The 18,950-nt window shown below is 43.0% G+C and overlaps 2 protein-coding genes across 2 annotated transcripts; one reads left to right on the top strand and one right to left on the bottom strand.

Moving 5' to 3' along the window:
- The first annotated feature begins 3,958 nt into the window (after positions 1 to 3,958).
- Positions 3,959 to 7,681, top strand: CALHM1 (calcium homeostasis modulator 1). The gene is made up of 2 exons (XM_033942980.1): positions 3,959 to 4,507; positions 7,217 to 7,681. Exons 1-2 carry the CDS (start codon positions 3,959 to 3,961, stop codon positions 7,679 to 7,681), a joined length of 1,014 nt encoding a protein of 337 aa, XP_033798871.1.
- Positions 7,682 to 17,372: 9,691 nt separating this feature from the next.
- On the bottom strand, positions 17,373 to 17,922 carry LOC117359909 (14 kDa phosphohistidine phosphatase-like). The gene has a single exon (XM_033943369.1). The coding sequence runs from the start codon at positions 17,883 to 17,885 to the stop codon at positions 17,514 to 17,516; it is 372 nt and encodes a 123-aa protein (XP_033799260.1). The 5' UTR covers positions 17,886 to 17,922; the 3' UTR covers positions 17,373 to 17,513.
- Between the last annotated feature and the right edge of the window lie 1,028 nt (positions 17,923 to 18,950).

Here is an 18,950-nt window from a genome sequence, read left to right as displayed (position 1 = left end):
AACCGGACGCCAACGACTTCAAGGCTGGGAGCACCCCGTCAGAGCTTGCATCCGGGGTGGACCACCTCCCCTTGGTACGCCACTGCGCCAGGGTTTTCACTCAGCTGTGGGCACGTGGAATTACACCAGCTGAAACCAGGTATAAACAGTGTACAAGCTGGGTGTGGATCCACACTATTCTGTAGCACCGCATGCATTTTAAGGGAACACCCTTGGCCCACCCATGCCCCTCCCCTGTGCAGGTCTGTGTAGAAACAAGTGCTATTTTATAAATGGGCAAGTAAGTGCATTTTCACGTGGATCTGACATTTATGCCCCATCTCGGTGCCTTGCTTCCATCAGTAGAGCCTCATGGTTGAGCACAATATATAGAATTCCCCCATAGGGCATAAAAGCAAGGGAGATGTACGCATGGGCGGGCAAAGGACAGGGCACATCCCTGCCACATTTAAGTGCCCAGAGTTATGGCAGATCTGTAGCTGGTGTAAACTGCAACTAAATACGAGAAATGTTATGATGCATCAATACAGAATTAATCCAGGTCTCTATAATGCAATCTGGGCACCCAGATGCTGTTGCCAAATAAGACGTCAACACATATCCTTGGAGCCTCTAAATGAAGGTGTCCAATTAGAAAACAACCCCTACATGTGTTGTATGCTTCCGGAACTGAAGGGGTTAACAAAGCAAGGCATCCCCCCAAAAAAAACAAACATGAAAGCTTGAACATGCAACCGCTCTCTACATTATTCAAAGTGACTATTTTTTTTTGCCATGAGGTCAACAACAGATAAACTAATTCTGTCCATGGCGAATTTGCATTCATATTTCCATGCTCTCATTATATTTCAAGCTCTTCCAGGAAGGCAGAATGCAAATAGGCTTCGCTCTTGACCATTTAGTTCTAGAAATCATTGAGGCCGATTAAAGGGTTTATCCTTCCAAATTGGTCTATTTGAATATTTCCTAGGGCCCGACTACCTACATTTATGCTCAAAATTTCACCAAATTGAGATACAAAAAAAGTGAGTGGTGATGGGATGGATTTAGGGCAAGGAAGAATTAGGAGCTTAGCACTCGGCTCCTAAGTAGGATCTTGAATCTTAGCAAGAACATGGTAGCTCTTAGATGTAGGTGAATTGTAGGCTGAAAATGGGACACAAATTTAGGCGCTCGGCATCTTTTGAACTACATAAGAACATAAGAGCTGCCATACTGAGACAGACTGAAGGTCCCTCAAGCCCAGCATCCTGTTTCTAACCATGGCCAACCCAGGTCACAAGTACCTGGCAAGATCCTGTACAGTAAAACAGACTTTATGCCATTTGTGCCATTAAAAAAAGGGAGGGAAAAAGCCCCAAACAGCTGAGTGGTAGGAGACTCATTTAGTGCTTCCCCTGCCAGCTCTGCATATGTGTGAGAGTGGCTTTCTGCAAACCTCCATATAACCTATTTGCATGGGAAGGCATTTGAACATCATTCGCCGTTTTGAAATTAACATAAGAACATAAGAACAGCCTTACTGGGTCAGACTAATGGTCCATCAAGCCCAGTAGCCTGTTCTCATGGTGGCCAATCCAGGTCACTAGTACCTGGCCAAAACCCAAGGTGTAGCAATATTCCATGCTACTGATACAGGGCAAGCAATGACTTCCCCCGTGTCTTTCTCAATAACAGACTATGGACTTTTCCTCCAGGAACTTGTCCAAACCTTTCTTAAAACCAGTTACGCTATCTGCTCTTACCACATCCTCTGGCAATGTGTTCCAGAGCTTAACTATTCTCTGAGTGAAAAAAAATTTCCTCCTAATGGTTTTAAAAGTATTTCCCTGTAACTTCATCGAGTGTCCCATAGTCTTTGTAATTTTTGACGGAGTGAAAAATCAATCCACTTGTACCTGTTCTGCTCCACTCAGGATTTTGTAGACTTCAATCATATCTCCCCTCAGCCGTCTCTTTTCCAAGTTGAAGAGCCCTAACCTTTTTTGTCTTTCCTCATACGAGAGGAGTTCCATTTCCTTTACAATCTTGATCGCTCTTGTTTGAACCTTTTACTAGTGCCACTATATCTTTCTTGAGATAAAGTGGCCAGAATTGAGCACAATACTCCAGATGAGGTTGCATCACGGAGCGATACAGGGGCATTATAACATTCTTAGTCTTTTTAACCATTCCTTTTTTAATAATTCTTAGCAACCTATTTGCTTTTTTGGCTACCGCCACACATTGGGCGGAAGATTTCATTGTATTGTCTACAACAGTGGTCTCAAACTCAAACCCTTTGCAGGGCCACATTTTGGATTTGTAGGTACTTGGAGGGCCGCAGAAAGAATAGTTAATTTCTTCTTATTAAAGAAATAACAATTTTGCATGAAGTAAAACTCTTTATCGTTTATAAATCTTTCCTTTTGGCTAAGTCTTAATAATAATATTGCAATTTATAAGTAAAGAGACATATGATCAAAACGGTTTTATTTTACTTTTGTGATTATGATAAATATACCAAGGGCCTCAAAATAGGACCTGGTGGGCCGCATGTGGCCCCCGAGCCGCGAGTTTGAGACCACTGGTCTACAATGACACCCAGATCCTTTTTTTTGGGCACTAATCCCCAAAGTGGACCCTAGCATCCAGTAACTGTGATACAAGTTATTCTTCCCAATGTGTATCACTTTGCATTTGTCCACATTAAATTTCATCTGCCATTTGGAGGCCCAGTCTTCCAATTTCCTAAGATCCGCCTGAAATTTTTCACAATCCGCATGTGTTTTAACAACTTTGAACAGTTAAGTGTCATCTGCAAATTTAATCACCTCACTCGTTGTTCCAATTTCCAGATCATTTATAAATAAGTTAAATAGCACCGGTCCCAGTACAGACCCCTGCAGCACTCCACTGCACAAGGGGATGGGTAAGAGGGGAGGAAAGATGTACATGTGGGGGGGAGAAAGGAAAGAGGAAAAATTGGGGTGGAGGAGAGAAAGGGAGAGATGATTGTTGTACACGAAAAAAATAAGACATCCCCTGAAAATAAGCCCTAATGCGTTTGTTTGTTTTTTTACCCAAAATTAATATGACACTTTTATTTTCGGGGAAATACGGTAGTAGAGTTGAAAGGGCAGAAATCAAAAAGGTTGATGGTTTCCCTGTCAGGCACAGAGCGGTGTTTATGCTTCATTCAAGAGGCCCCGTAGGGCTGAATAATATACATTAGCCTTTTCCCTGCCTGGCTTTGCAGTTCACATAATCTTGAAACAACAAAGCATTCAGTTCAGCTTACATTTTCTTTTTAAATCTTTCTGTATAACTGAAGTGTGGGGGGGGGGGGAATTAAAGGCAATAAGCCTGCTGTATTTCATGTTCTAAACCTGTTAGCACCTTGCCCTTCTCCCCCCCTCCCTCCCCAACCAGCTCCATTTGGCTTGAATGGGGAGAAGGCAAAGCATAAATATAAATATATATATATATATATATGGATAAAGCCCAGGGGGTGGGGCACTCATTTTCCTGTTTGCTGATGGCAATGGGAGGAGATGCACTCATAGAAGTATTTGCAAACAGGTTCACATCTGAAACAGGAGAACAGAGAGGAACACAGATTTCCTTGGCAAAAGAATAAAAAAAAAATCAATACATCCAAAAACAGGTGATCGGCATAGTGAATACATTTTGGGGAATGCTGAGATCCACATGAAAAAGGAAACAGGCAGGATTCCCCAGGGAAGGACCGAATATGGAGCAGTCACAAGCAGCGAGGAAGTATCCCACAACTGAAGCTGAGAGAGGAAAGATTGTGCATAATTGGCCAGGTTGTCTTTGAAAACCGGCTCTTGCAATCTAAAAAAAAAGACAACCCGAAGGGATCTCAAGTGGTTCCATTGTCGACTTCTAAGATCGCCAGGAAGATTTTAGTACCCAAGTCAACCTTCAAAAAAGCGAGAAAGAAAACCCACCCAAGATGGATAAGTTCCGTATGATATTTCAGTTCCTCCAGTCTAACCAGGAATCGTTCATGAATGGCATTTGTGGAATCATGGCTCTTGCTAGTGCCCATTTATATTCGTCCTTTGATTTCAACTGCCCCTGCCTGCCAAATTATAACATGCCATATGGTATGGGGATCCTCTTTGTGCCCCCCATTGTACTGTTTTTATTGGGGTTCGTTATGAACAATAATGTGTCTATGCTGGCAGAAGAGTGGAAAAGACCTACAGGAATGCGGCAAAAAGACCCAGCAGTTTTACGCTACATGTTCTGCTCAATGACCCAAAGGGCTCTGATCGCTCCAGCTGTCTGGATCTCTGTGACGCTATTGGATGGCAAATGTTTCATCTGTGCTTTCAGCACCTCCGTGCCAGTGGAAAAACTGGGCAACGTGACGGACCTCGACTTAACAGAGAAGGAAATGAAGAAGTGGTTGGCCAGGATTCCATGCAAAGAGATCTATGGAGGGCATGAGATTCTGCCCAGAGAAGTCGCGACAAGATACCTGCGCTGTATCTCTCAGGTGAGAGGATGTATTTTGTGTAGAAAAACTCTCAGAGGGGTAAAGTACTAGAGGGGCATTTTTGATAGGACATATAAGTCTGAGGTTGGAGGTTTTGGGCAGGATATCTACAAACCCAGGAGAAAAATATCCATCTTTTATGGCCATTTTCAAAAATAAAAACGTCCCCACAAAAAAACACACAAAAGCAAGTTTTGTAGGCGTACTCAACTACCTTGTCTGACCGCAGCAGAGGAATTCCCATCAGCTGAGCCGGTTTCAGGGATTCCTGCAGGCTCAGCTGATGGGATTCTCTCTGCCAGGATCAGCTGAGCCACAGAGCCTTACGCCCCTCCCCCTAACATTCTCCAACATTCCTGGACCCACACACACTTCATCTGACATCACCCGATATCATGGAGCACATCGCACATCACCCAATACCAACCGACATCATGGAACATCCCCCCCATACCACCCCACACCATCCAACATGAGGCAACACCCCCCCACACACACACACACATCACCCGACATGAGGCATATTCAGATGACATTTAACTTCTTCATCCTCTGAATCTCAACGTTACCAACAAAGTCCAAGAAATAAACTATAAACTGACCCAAATCGGCTCTTGGCTCAATCAAAATTTGCTTGCATTAAACATCCCCAAAACAAAAGGCATCTTGTTTCCCACCTCAGATAAGAAAGATTTAACTTTGCCTATCTGTATTGAATCAAGTCCAATACAGATGGACAGGAAAGTCAAATCACTGGGGATCATTCTCGATATAAATCTTACTTTCCACAAACAGATAAGCACGGTCATTCAGAAATGCATCTACAAACTAAAGCTAATACATTCAATATCTTCTCTCCTTCATCCCCCCTCTCTTAACATCCTCATCCATTCTCTAGTTATTTTCACCTTGATTACTGCAACTATCTATATATCAAGGTATAACACAGAAAGAACGACGTCAGCTTCAAATTCTCCAGAATAAAGCAATAAAATTCATTTACAAAGCAAAAAATTTGATCATGTTACGACCTTACTCTGTGACGCTCATTAGTTACCTATCTCACACCGTATAACCTACAAAATACTTCTACTTACATTTAAAACTAGACTTGAAAACACTCCAGTATTTATCAATCAACTTCTTACCCCTTAAACCTCCTCAAGGATGCTGAGATCTAACAATTAGAAACTATTAGTAATCCCCTCCATCCGTGAAATTGTCTATGACACAACCCATAAGACAATTTTTTAAGTTATGGCACCCTCACTTTGGAACGCCCCGCCCCTCGACCGTAGATTAGAATCTTTCTTGGAAAATTTCAAATCTAAACTCAAAACTTTCTTACTCAAAGACACTTTTAACGCTTGACATTGAACTTTCCAGCCGAGGCTAACAAATTTTTCCCAAGAATAGATTCCCACCCAATTGTGATTTCCCTTACTTTTTAAAAAATTTATCATTTCGATGTAATTATATTTCCCTCTTCCCCCCTTTTTCTTTTTTTTTTCTCTTTTTCAAAATTTTCATCATTATCATTTATACAAATAATAATAAAGAAAGGAATTTTACAAACAAAAGCATAAATATTTCTAAAAACATATCACTAACTCCTCAAGTCCACATAATTGGAAGAGAACATCCTGATAAACTAAACAAAACAGTCAATATAATCCTTGATAAAAATCAAAACATTAATGATGCTTAATACACTTGAACTCCAAATATTAATTCACGTGATGTCACTAACTTCATTAAGTTGTAAAAATTGTTCCAATTGAATCGAGTCCCAGTATACATATTCAGTATCTTTGAATTTAATTAAGCATTTACATGGAAATTTTAAATAAAATGTGGCCCCCAAAGCCATCACTCTTGATTTCAAAGCTAAAAAAGCTTTTCTTCTCAATTGAGTGGCTTGAGCCACATCTGGAAAAATCAATACATGATCTCCACAAAATTTAATTTGCTTATTCCGAAAATAAGCTTTCATAATTAAAGATTTATCTATTTCTTTCTCTCCCCCCCTTTTTCTTCTTGTTTCGTGTTAGTCTCATTTAGTCTGTATACTCCCCCTTTATTTTTAACTAGAGCTGATTTTTTATATATATTATTAATTTTATTGTAAACTGTTAAGATATTTGTGATAGACGGTATATCAAGTAATTAGTAAACTTGAAACTTGAACATCCCTCCACATCATCCAACACCACCTCCCCACATGACCCAAAACTAGGGTTACTAGACGCCAAAATTTCCCCGGACATGTCCAGGGATCTGGACGGCTTTTCAAAACCTGGCACTTTGTCCTGGTTTTGAAAAGCTTTCCTTCGTGTAGGAGGGCATCTGCGCATGCACGGATGTCCTGCTTGACGAGAGAAGGCAGTGGGGGGCGAGGCTGGGGCAGGATTGGATGCGGGGCTTGGGGTAGGCTTGGGGGCATGACAAGGTGGAACCGGGATGGGACTGGGCGGGCCTGGGGGGTGGGTCTAGGGATCCGGATTTTCCAGATGGAAAATCTGATAACCCTACCCAACACCACCGGACATGAGGCAACATCACCCGACACCTCCGTACCTTCCGATGCAAAATCAGCAGAAGGGAAGCCCACTTCCTCCTGCCTACAGGGCCACATGCTGCAAATGAAGGACCTTCCCCCTCCCAGTGTACTTTTAAATGACTATATTTCATGCTTTTTCAATCCTCTAGGCTTTGGGTTGGACGTTTGTGTTGCTAATGACCATAACAGCCTTTTTGGTGAGAGCCATCCGTCCATGTTTCACCCAAGCAGCATTCCTAAAAAGCAAATATTGGTCTCATTACATAGATATTGAACGCAAGCTGTTTGATGAGACTTGTACAGAGCATGCCAAGAGCTTCGCCAAAGTCTGCATCCAGCAGTTCTTCGAAACAATGAACAAAGACTTGAACATGCCTCATCCCCGCCCCCAGGAAGAGAAAGCACCAGAAAACGAAGAGCCAGAAAAGCTTTTAGGAATCAAAGACCAGGGAACCATGAATAAGCTGCTTAAGAACTGGCATCGGTGCAAGCCTCCTCTAAATCTCAATCATGAGATACACCAGAATAGGAATGGGTGCATTAGAGAGAGCCACCAGCTCAATAACATAAATCTATCCAAAAAGGAAATTGCAACATATTACAGCAAAGTTTGATCTTGCCTCATCATGAACATAGAAAATGGTTCAAGACTGAGGATGTTTCTTTTCACTGTATTATAGCATCTAAGACAAGAACGGTGGCAGTGAAGGAGCTTGAGAAGCACTTGGGAATGGGCATTGTACACTAGGCAGTATTACAAACAATGTGGTGCAGACATATAACTTTTATCATATTCTAAGCCTAAGATGTTTTGACCAGTTGGGTATGTGAAAGTGTCTGGCAAAGCAAAATCATATATGCTCCTTTAACTAGTGTCCAGCTGTCTATAGGACACTGGCCTCCTCTATACGAACGCATAGTGTGAGTTTAAGCGCTGGCAGGGGTAACTGCTCCGACACTCATAGGAATTCTATGAGTGTTGGAGCAGTTACTGCCCCGGCCAGCGCTAAAACCCGCGCTATGCGTTTGTAAAAGAGGAGGTGGGGTTTCCAAGAAAAGCTAGTAAAAATCATTAGTATTTTAAATTATGCTTATCTTACTCTTTCCTATCAAGGACTGGCCCATATTCTATAAATGACACCTTTACTTAGGCGCTGGTAGACGTCCTACCAGCACCTAAGTTAGGTGAAAAATGCCATTTAAAAGATGTTTTTAAATTACTTTTAAAACAGCGCTGGAATCGAGCCAATGTAGGCACTTTATGGCTCCTAACGCCATTATTGTCATGGCTCATGCCAGAAGTGGTATTAGGCGCCGTAAAATGCCTATGTAAGCGCGATTCACATCAAAAGGTAGGCTCCGGATATGAGGCGCCTCAGTCGTGCTATAGAGACGCCGATAGGATAAATATTGTCCCCTGAGGAAGGCGATGCTGTCGCCAAAACTGGGTCCTAGTTGGGATTTCATTGATGTTTTATCATTTTAATTCAATAAAAAGACTTTAGCTCCCACGCTGGTTGTGATGTCTCCAGTGCCTCTTCTTGCTACTTTTTCCCCCATTTACATATACACCATTATGTTAGTGATAATTTTCAAGCTTCAGACAAACATATCATGCCTTTCAGTTTATAACTTTATTTGTCTAGGTGACTCATAAAACCAGAGAGTGCTTCTCAATCCCAAAGTTCAATAAAATACAAAACATATATATATATGTGTGTACACACAAAAAAAATTTTTTTAACTTATTTTCACCAGTATCGCTGCTTTTTTGCATTGGGTACCACTGAATTGTTGTCCTTGCACCTGTCTGGAACCAACAGCTCCTCTGAAGATCCGGATGTTTGCTACTATCCTATCTGAAACAAATGAATGGAAGCAAAACCCCAACATCCCTAGATGAATGCAGGGTAAAGTCAGTGTCGTCATAAACTAAGGCCATGTATTTCTAACTAACTGTGTAAAAGAACAGATAATTTTTTTTATCCCTAAGTTGATCCTCCCAGGAAAAACAAAAACAAAAATACTTCTGATATGAAATCAGCTCACACAATATCTGAGCCACCTCATCTTTATCTGTATGTCCAAGTATTATTTGATTCAGAAATAATGAAATTCATCAGTAATTATCTCATAGTCTCACAGTTTTCTCATACAGAACTGTACCACAAAACGTCTTAGAATTCTAAGACGATAGATCACTCTTAAGGTTTTAAACCTTTCAGTTCTAAAAAAGAACATTTACAGTCCTCCCAATCATCCCTTAGCTTACTCATGGCAATCACACCACAATGTAACCAATCTTATTTCTGTTCCTCTTCTCCCCTTTTCCTCCCTGCCCTTCTCATGTTCCCTGTGGAATGCCCCGTGCTATCTCCAGCAAACTTATCTTCATCCATGACCTCTTCATCTCTAGAACTCTCCAACTGTTAGCACTAATTGAGACCTGGATCTGCCCCAAAGACTCTGCTTCAGCTGCCACCCTATGTCACACATACCTCACCCAGATGGTCATGGAGGCGGTGTTGGACTCTTACTCTCAAAGTGCAAAACAGGAGAGTCACCTCCAGAAGTCAGACACAACCAAACTGTGGAAATGTCCAATCAAGACTGGTGAGCTTTATATATTTCTCAAATCTCTTTTATTCACTTCAATGGCTCAAAAAGGCTAATGACTTTCATGAACATAGAAGTGTTTTTGAATCCTGCGCCACTTCACTTTAAAGCACAATATTAGCCATGTAAAGTGGTCTTGCACATTTTGGCATCTAGTCATCATAGTTTTTACAGAATTCAAGACTCCTGATGCAGGCCAGTGTGGCCGAAACATGTACACATTGAGTTATTTTGCCATTGAAGTGAATAAAAGAGATTTGAGAAATATATAAAGTTTACCAGTCTTGATTGGACATCTCCACTGGTTGTTTGGTTGGACTATTATTCTCACCATCTTGCAAATATCAACCCCTTCTTCTGCCTCAATCTCACTGTTCTCCTTCCTTTGAAGTCCACTCCATCTGTCTGCTCCTCTACCTCTCAGAATAGCAGTCATTTACCAACCCCCTAATAAGTCCTTCTCCTTCCTCACTGACTTTGACTCCTGGCTCTCCTTTCTTGTACCCTCATCTCCTTCCCTCATCCTTGGCAACTTCCACATCCAAGCCAATGACCCCTCTGACTCCTATACATCCAGGCTTCTCGCTCTAACATCCTCCAACAATCTCCAGCTATGCTCCATCTGTATGTACCAAAAAGGCCACTGCTTTGATTTTGTCTTCTCCTTCAACTGCTCTACCACCGAATTCTGCACCTCTCTGATAATCATCTGCTAATCTTCACAACTCATCACCCTCTCCCCAAACCTGACCGATTATTACCCATACATTTAGAAATCTTCAGGCTATTGACTCTGATACGCTCTCCACCACTGTCTCATCCTTCCTTTCAAATACTGTGTCAAACAAGTCTGTTGGTGAAGCTGTCCTCTCCTATAACTCCATTCTCTCTTCTGCTATTGATACTCTCGCCCCTTACATTTCACATCCTGTAAGACAGGCCAAACCCCAGCCTTGGCTGACCCCCAACATCTGCTACCTGCGCTCCTGTGCCTGAGCTGCTGAATGTCTTTGGCTTAAATCCCGCATATATGCCAACTTCATACACTTCAAATTCATGCTGACATCCTTCCAATTTGCCCTCTTGCTTCCCAAACAAGAATATTACAACCATTTAGCTCTCTTAATATCAACCCTCACCATTCTCTGCCACACTCAACTTTCTACTCAAAATACCCCTACTTCTTTTCCCTTCTTCACTCTTCCCCCAGAAGATGGCAGAGTTCTTCTATGACAAGATTCACAAGATCTACCTTGAATTCTCAACCAAGTCACCTCCCCTCCACCCCTTCTAGCTGTCCACTCTGCTAACCTCCCTTCAACCTCTGCCACCTTTTCATCTTTTTCTGAGGTCACTGAAGAGGAAATTGCTCACCGTCTCTCCTCCTCCAAATCTACCACCTGTTCCTCTGATCTGAATCCCACCCACCTACTTGGAGCTACCGCTCCCACTGTCAACCCTCCAATCTGTCACATCCTCAGCCTATCACTCTACACTGCAATGGTCCTTGATGTCTTCAAACATGCCTTTGTTACACCTAAACTCAAAAAAACCATCACTAGACCCCACATCTCCCTCCAACTATCACCCCATCTCTCTCCTCCCCTTCCTATCCAAGCTACTCAAACGTGCTGTTCACCGCCGCTGTCTAGACTTCCTTTCTTCTCAAGATATTCTTGACCTGCTTCAATTAGGCTTTTGCCCTCTCCATTCTGCGGAAACTGCCCTTGCTAAAGTCTCTAACGACCTGTTCCTGACCATATCCAATGGCCTCTACTCTATCCTCTTCCTTTTTGATCTGTCTGCTGCCTTTGATATTGTTGATCATCACCTACTCCTCGATATGCTGTCTTTGCTAGGATTCCAGGGTTCTGTTGTCTCCTGGTTGTCTTCTTTTAATTTATGTAGCAGTGGATCCTCCTCTGCTATCCCACTTTTTATCGGTGTACCTCAAGGCTCTGTCTTGGGCCTTCTCCACTTCTCCATATATACCCACTCTCGCAGTGCACTGATCTTCTCCCATGGTTTTCAATATCACCTCTATGCTGATGACTCCCAAATCTACCTCTCCACACCAGATATCTCTACAGAAATTCAGGTTCAAGTCGGAGCCCGCTTGTCTGCCCACCATCTAAAACTGAATATGGCTAAAACTGAATTCCTTATCTTTCCACCTAAACCCACCTCCCTCCTCCCACCATTCTTTATTTCTGTGGATAACACTCTCCTCCTCCCTGTCTTGTCTGCTCGCAACCACAGGGTAATCTTTGATTCTTCTCTCTTCTTCTCCGCTCAGATCCAACAGACAGCTACAATCTGTCGCTTCCTCCTCTATAATATTACCAAAATCCGACCTTTCATCTCTAAGCACACTACCAAAACCCTTATCCATACTCTCATCACCTCTTGCTTAGACTACTGCAATGTACATCTCCCAGGTCTTCTGCTCAACCGTCGCTCTCCCCTTCAATCCCTTCAAAATGCTGCTGCATGACTCATATTGTGCAAGAACCACCATGCTCACATTACCCCTCTCCTCAAGTCACTTCATTGGCTCCCATCTGTTTCCAAATTCAGTTCAGACTCCTCTTACTGCCTTACAAGTGCATTCACTCCGCAGCCCTTCAATATCTCTCCTCATTTATCTCCCCCTATGCTCCGCCCCCCTAAACTTCGTTCATTTGGTAAGTTCCTCTTTTCTGTGCACTTCTCCTTCACTGCCAACTCCAGACTCTGTCCTTTTTTCTTGCTACACCGTACAAGCTGCCAGACTCATTATGTCATACTCCGCCTCTAGCGGTATTCAAATCTAAGCTAAAAGACCACTTTTTTGAAGCTGCCTTCAACTCTTAACTCACTCACTGCCAATTACTTTTACCCATTGTATCATTCCTTCTGCTAGAAACAACCTAACCCTGAGATGTCCTTTCTGTCTGTCCAAATTAGATTGTAAGCTCATTTGAGCAGGAACCGTCTATTGAATGTTAACTGTACAGCGCTGCATATGCCTTTCAGCACTATAGAAATGATAAATAGTAGTAATGGGAGGGCCACTCATAAGTTCTCAGACCAACCAACAAAGTTGGGGCAGTCTCCATCGAGGGCTGTACACTTAGTCCAGTGATGTTCCACTTTTTTCGTTCCATTGGAAAAAATGTGGAACAAAAAAAGTAGAAAATTGCTGGACTGAGTGTGTAGCCCGCGATAGAGACTGCCACAACTTTATTGGTTGGTCTGAGAACTTTTTAGCGGCCTCCCATAGCTTTCAAAAATAGTTTCAGATTCTCCAAGCTTTACACCACTGTGTAAACTGGTTAAGGTCTCAGCAGATTAGTAATCAGAACAGCCTGCAGGAATTCACTCCCATTACTGCAGCAGAACACCCCCCCCACCCCCCTCCCAGATGAATACTAAATGAAATATAAAACATTTGCTCAAAACACCAATAATTTTAGGCAATCTGAGCTGAATCAGTGGTCTTACACAATGAAGGGATTATAACTCTCGATTTCCTAGTACTTAATATTTCTTTTTAACGACAGGAGTCACTCCCTCCCACCGTCGATGATTCCCATCCCCCGCAGCAGGATGCCCACACCCTCCTGCCATTGGTGATGCCCACCCCCCAACACCTCCAAGGCCGGCCGGAGGGATGGTTACTCCCTCCAGCCAGCAGGCTCACGTCTTCATATTGACAGGCCTTCCCTTCCCCGGTGCATCCTAGGATGTGCTGGTGAGGGGCCTAAGGCTCTGTTTGGCCTAGGTAGGGCCTTATGCATCTGGGCCAATCAGAACTTTAGGCCCCTCCCCGGTGCATCCCAGGATGCATCAGGGAAGGGAAGGCCTGCCATTTTGAAAAGGCAGACCGGCTGGCTGGAGGGAGTAGGCATCCTTCCAGCCAGCCTTGAACTGAGAGGTACAGGGGTGGGTGTGTGTGGGGGGGGGGGGGGTGCATCACCAGCGGCAGGAGGGAGTGGGCATCCCTCCTGCTGTCCTTTAATTTGGGAGTCTTTTTTTTTTAATGTGTGGGTATGTTCTGCACATGTGCTGATTGCTGTCACCAGGGACTCATCACAGCCCAGACTCTGAGTAGCTCTCTGCATTTCCCTCCTGCCTCTTCCCTGTTTTTTAAAATTTATTATTTTTTCTTCCTGTTACAATAGGAAGCAGCTTTCTGTTTTCATTTGAATAGGATCTTAGAGAAAACAGCTAGAATTATTTAACTGAGATGCAAAGTGTGGAAGAAATGAAGACGACCAAGGTGAATTGGGACATTATATTTTACAAAATGGAGAAACAAAAAGCTTCTATTCCATCCCCAAAATATCATGTTTATTGAGCATCTAGAATGATATGAAGAAATGTTTACCAATGTGTTTCTTTCTGAAATTCAGTGAAAATTAGAATGGATTGAAAAACGCAAAGTGCACTTGCAGGGCTTTTCCCTGTTCTCCCGTTATTGAATCCACGTTAGGTCTTAATGCAGCCCAAGTAGTGTAACCTATCGGCCTTTGTGGTTAACCAAAATATATACTTATGAAGTCTGTGCTTCTGCTTACTTTTTCAGTATCTCTGTGCTCAGTTCTGTTTCACCAATAAGTTTCTGAACCACGATAGGGATGTTTTGGAAACTGTTATGCTCATACAGAACTCACATTGACGTTGACGTTACATGCATAAATTCTGACGTTATCCACTCACAACCAAAATGCAGTAACCTTTAACTCCTATTTGTTTAAATTATCTGTTAGAAGCAAGATTGTCAGCAGTGCATCTTATGACGTTCTATGCTTCATTTCTACTTTCAAAAGAATCTCTTGCACTTCAATTGTCATCGATATTAGAGAATGACACAAGGACAAATTTTTCCACATTTTCACCTCCATGGTAATCTGTATCTCTGTGAAAACATGTTTTCTCGCATTCCTTTAATAATGACCTAAGGAGGGACCTAAGGCTACTGGGCCAATTCCGGTTGGCCCAGGCGCCTCTGGCCCCACCTTTGGTTGGGGTTTGAGGCGCTCAGGCCAATCAGTCCCTAAGGCCTGCCATTCGACGGATGGTGGGCCTGCCAGACAGATGGGCTTGGGACCCATCAATCTGGCCAACTTTTTTTTCAGGTACGGGGGGGTCGAGGGTGGTGTTGAGGGGTCGGCGGGGGGGTTGCGGGGTCAGCAGGGGGGGCCGATTGGGGGTTCAGAGGGGGGATTGTGGGAGGGGGATGCGCCGAGGGCAGGAGGGCCTGGGATCCCTCCTGCCCATATCTTAGTAGGGGTGGGGGATAGAGGGTTTCGCTGGGGCAGGAGGGCTTGGGCTCCCTCCTGCCCGGATCGAGTCGGGGGGGTGCTGGAGCAGGAGGGCTTGGGATCCCTCCTGCCCGGATCAAGTCGGGGGGGGGGGGGGGGGGTCGCTGGGGCAGGAGGGCTTGGGCTCCCTCCTGCCTGGATCGAGTCGGGGGGGGGAGGTCGCTGGAGCAGGAGGGCTTGTGCTCCCTCCTGTCCGATCATGTCGGGAGAGAGGGGTGGATCGTAGCAGGAGAGATGGCTCATCTCTCCTGCCACGATCGTTGCTGGGGAAAGGTGGATTCTGTAACCGGTGTTCTTGTTGACAGACACCAGTTACAGAATCCAGCTTTTAGGCGAAGGACTGGCTCCTCCTTCACTTAAAAGCTCTTGTTGGGTGTTTGGGACTTAGGCTTTTTTTTTGGTTGATTATATGTTGTTAGTGTAGATGTAGTGGTGGTTTGGGCGTTTAAACAGCTGAACGTAGAGGCAGGCCATTATTTTTTTTTAAACTCCTTTTGGACGTTTTTTTTTGAGCATGGACATTTTCCCTGCTTCTACTTTCAACGTTTAGGGCCTTAGGCCAAAAGGGGACTTAGACGTTTTTTAAAAAAAGTTATGCCCTTCCACATCCTCATCTGCAGAAGCCTCAAACACTTTAAAATCATGTGTCCGAAGCTTTTGTGTTAAGGCAGAGTTTACAGGAATGGGATAGGCACAGCGACAAAACTCACGGGAATGGGACAAGGAAATTGAGTTCCTGCAAGGACGGGGAAATATTTGTCACCGTGTCATTCTCTAATTCAGTGATTCCCAACCCTGTCCTGGAGGACCACCAGGCCAATCGGGTTTTCAGGCTAGCCCTAATGAATATGCATGAGAGAGATTTGCATATGATGGAAGTGATAGGCATGCAAATTTGCTTCATGCATATTCATTAGGGCTAGCCTGAAAACCCGATTGGCCTGGTGTTCCTCCAGGACAGGGTTGGGAACCACTGCTGTAATTGATTTTTTATTTTCATGAAATGTATAATTCAATTTCATTAATGCATCTTCTTTTAACCAACAAAAGATACAGGGCCTCATTTTCAAAGTGCTTAAGACACACAAAATACTATTGAAACTTATGGTACTTTGTGTGTTTAAGTGCTTTGAGAATAAGCTCCATAAAGATGTGATGCCACCGTTTCCTCGAGGGCCGCAATCCAGTCGGGTTTTCAGGATTTCCCCCAATGAATATGCACGAGATCTATTAGCATACAATGAAAGCAGTGCATGCAAATAGATCTCATGCATATTCATTGGGGAAATCCTGAAAACCCGACTGGATTGCGGCCCTCGAGGAGGGACTTTGACACCCCTGGTTTAATGCAAATTTTCACCATTTTGAATGCAAATATCTCTATTGTGTAGGTTTTTTTTTTTTCTTTTTTATGTCATTTGAAAGAACATCATTTTTGCCACAAAGTCACCCTGTTTCAAGGTTCAAGTCAAGGTTTATTAACATTTGATTTATCGCTAAATCTGTTTACAAAGCGATGTACATAAGTAAAACATAAAATATAGAGATACAAAATTAAAACGCAGTAACATAAGTTTAAGACAAGACAAACTTGAGGTGGAGGGAAAGAAAGGGAAAAGATTACATCTGTTTTAGTTAGGAAAACAAATATGGGAAAAAAAACATAAGGGAAGGGGTTTGGTTAAAAAATTAAAATGCTAAAAAAAGATGATATAATATTAAGAATTAAAGGCATCTTTAAAAAGGTGTGTTTTCAAAGATTTTTTAAAAGAATGCAAATCTCTTCAATTTGGAGGAGGTCCACTTGACATGGAATGGCCCGCCTAAGTCAAACTTCTTCCTGAATCCACCCCTAACCATGTCTACTTGCTGGTAGGCACCTCAGAGTAGACGCCTCCCTCAAAATGGTAGCCACCTACCAAGTTAAGCTAATTATTTTTTTATGTTTTTTTAAAATTGTTTTTAATGGTGCTTTCCATTAACAGCACCAATTAAGCCAATTAAGAAAATTAAGTTAGGCACCTAGATTGGCTAGGCAAGCTGATCTAGCTGCCTAACCTCAGGCGTCATTTATAGAATCTGGGCCTAAGTGGGCGATACTTTCTTCTCCAGGTTTTGTATCCTCTAGCCTTTTTTTTTTTTTTTTTTTAAGTTCAAAAATTTTTTATTGAAAAATTTTTTTCATAACAAAACATCTAGACAGAAAACCATATATATTAATTTTTTTTTTTTTTTAGTTTTCAGGAAAATATTTACTGCACAACATTTTCAACTACACCCCCTTTCTTTCAAGGAGCAGAACTCAGAGGTAACTCCTCCCAAGACAGCAGAGAGACCCCTTGAAACAAGTTCGAAGTAATACAAGTGGGTGTAGAAAATATTGGTTAAAATGTGAAAGTTTTTTGTTTTGGCCTATTAGGCTTATATAGTTTTCTTATGCACTGACTAGACTGATATATCTTTTAGCACCAGGATTAAGGGCCAAGTCTGCACCAAGTCTGTTCACATTAAATTGTTCTTGGTGTTAATATCCTTCATCAGCCCAGGTAATGGTGTAGTTTGGGTATTTCTTCTTCAGCTTCTCTGTGGAGACAAAGTGATTCGCTCGACCAAAGCCCACTGAGTATCCGTAGACATGGATCTTCTTCTCTTGGCTATTATGCATTATCCGTCCTCCCCCCAAACATTTGCAGTCATAGCCCTGCTTCTCGATCTCAGCAGCAACTTTGTCATATATATCAGCGTGGTACTCTGCCCATTTATAACCCCGCACGATTTCTTTGCTGTCTTCGGAGCCGACAGGGTGGGTTACGAGAACCCGGATCAGTATATACTTGAATACACCGTCCGGATCTATATCTGCATCGGGGATGCAAGCCAGGCCCTCGGCCGCCATATTTCCTCAGTGAGCAGCCGGTCAAGTGACGTCCATTCTATCCATATATTCTAAAACATTTCTTATGATATTCTTAGCATAAGCAACGGATACACATATATCCTAAACATAACCCATCCCACCCTTTCCCCACCCATATAGAGAGTGCATCACCATATATACCAATAAATACACACCCAATCATTCATACTTTCCACATATCTTTTAATGGGCAACCATACTTTATCTAACTTTGATTTTTTTAACCTCTTTTCTCCATTATAAAGTATCCGCTAGCCTTAAGTTCAAAGCTGCAGGTAGCAGTTGACAATTAATGGTCTGTCCTCAGGAAGCTGTCCACCGACAATCAGTAGATATTTGTAAGCATTTTCTCTGCAATCTGCAGGCAACTCTGATGGATCTATCAAGCTCTGGGGAATCTGTGAGTGGCTTCTACAGAATGACACAGGGACAAATTTTCCCCCATCCAAGCGGGAACTCATTGTCCCGTGTGGTCCCCGGGAGTTCTTTTCCTATCCCTGCTCCATTCCTGCAAGTTCCGTCCTTATCTGCACAAGCTTCAAACACTTTAAAATCCTAAGTAGCAACATTCTAGAGCTCAGATTGTGATGTCATAATGCCTCATTCCACCAATGTCTAAGCTCCGTCCTCATCTGCACAAGCCTCAAACACTTTAAAATCATGAGTAGCAACATTCTAGAGCTCAGATTGTGATGTCATAATGCCTCATTCCACCAATGTCTAAGCTCCATCCTCATCTGCACAAGCCTCAAACATAAGTGTTTGAGGCTTGTGTGGTTAAGGCAGAGCTTGCAGAAATGGGACAGGGACGGGGACAAAACTCGCAGGGATGGGACAGGGAAATTAAGTTCCTGCGGGGACGGGGCCAAAATTTGTCCCCGTGTCATTCTCTGTGGCTTCATCTAATTAAGGGCGTCTCCTGCAGTGTCAATGGATTCTGCAGATTTCAGCAATCTGAACCATGGAAGTCCACTGTAAGAACAAAGTCCACTTAAGAACATAAGAATTGCCGCTGCTGGGTCAGACCAGTGGTCCATCCTGCCC

Source organism: Geotrypetes seraphini, chromosome 4 (assembly GCF_902459505.1).
Source record: "Geotrypetes seraphini chromosome 4, aGeoSer1.1, whole genome shotgun sequence".
Lineage (NCBI taxonomy): Eukaryota > Metazoa > Chordata > Amphibia > Gymnophiona > Dermophiidae > Geotrypetes > Geotrypetes seraphini.
This window is presented reverse-complemented; position numbering and strand designations above follow the sequence as displayed.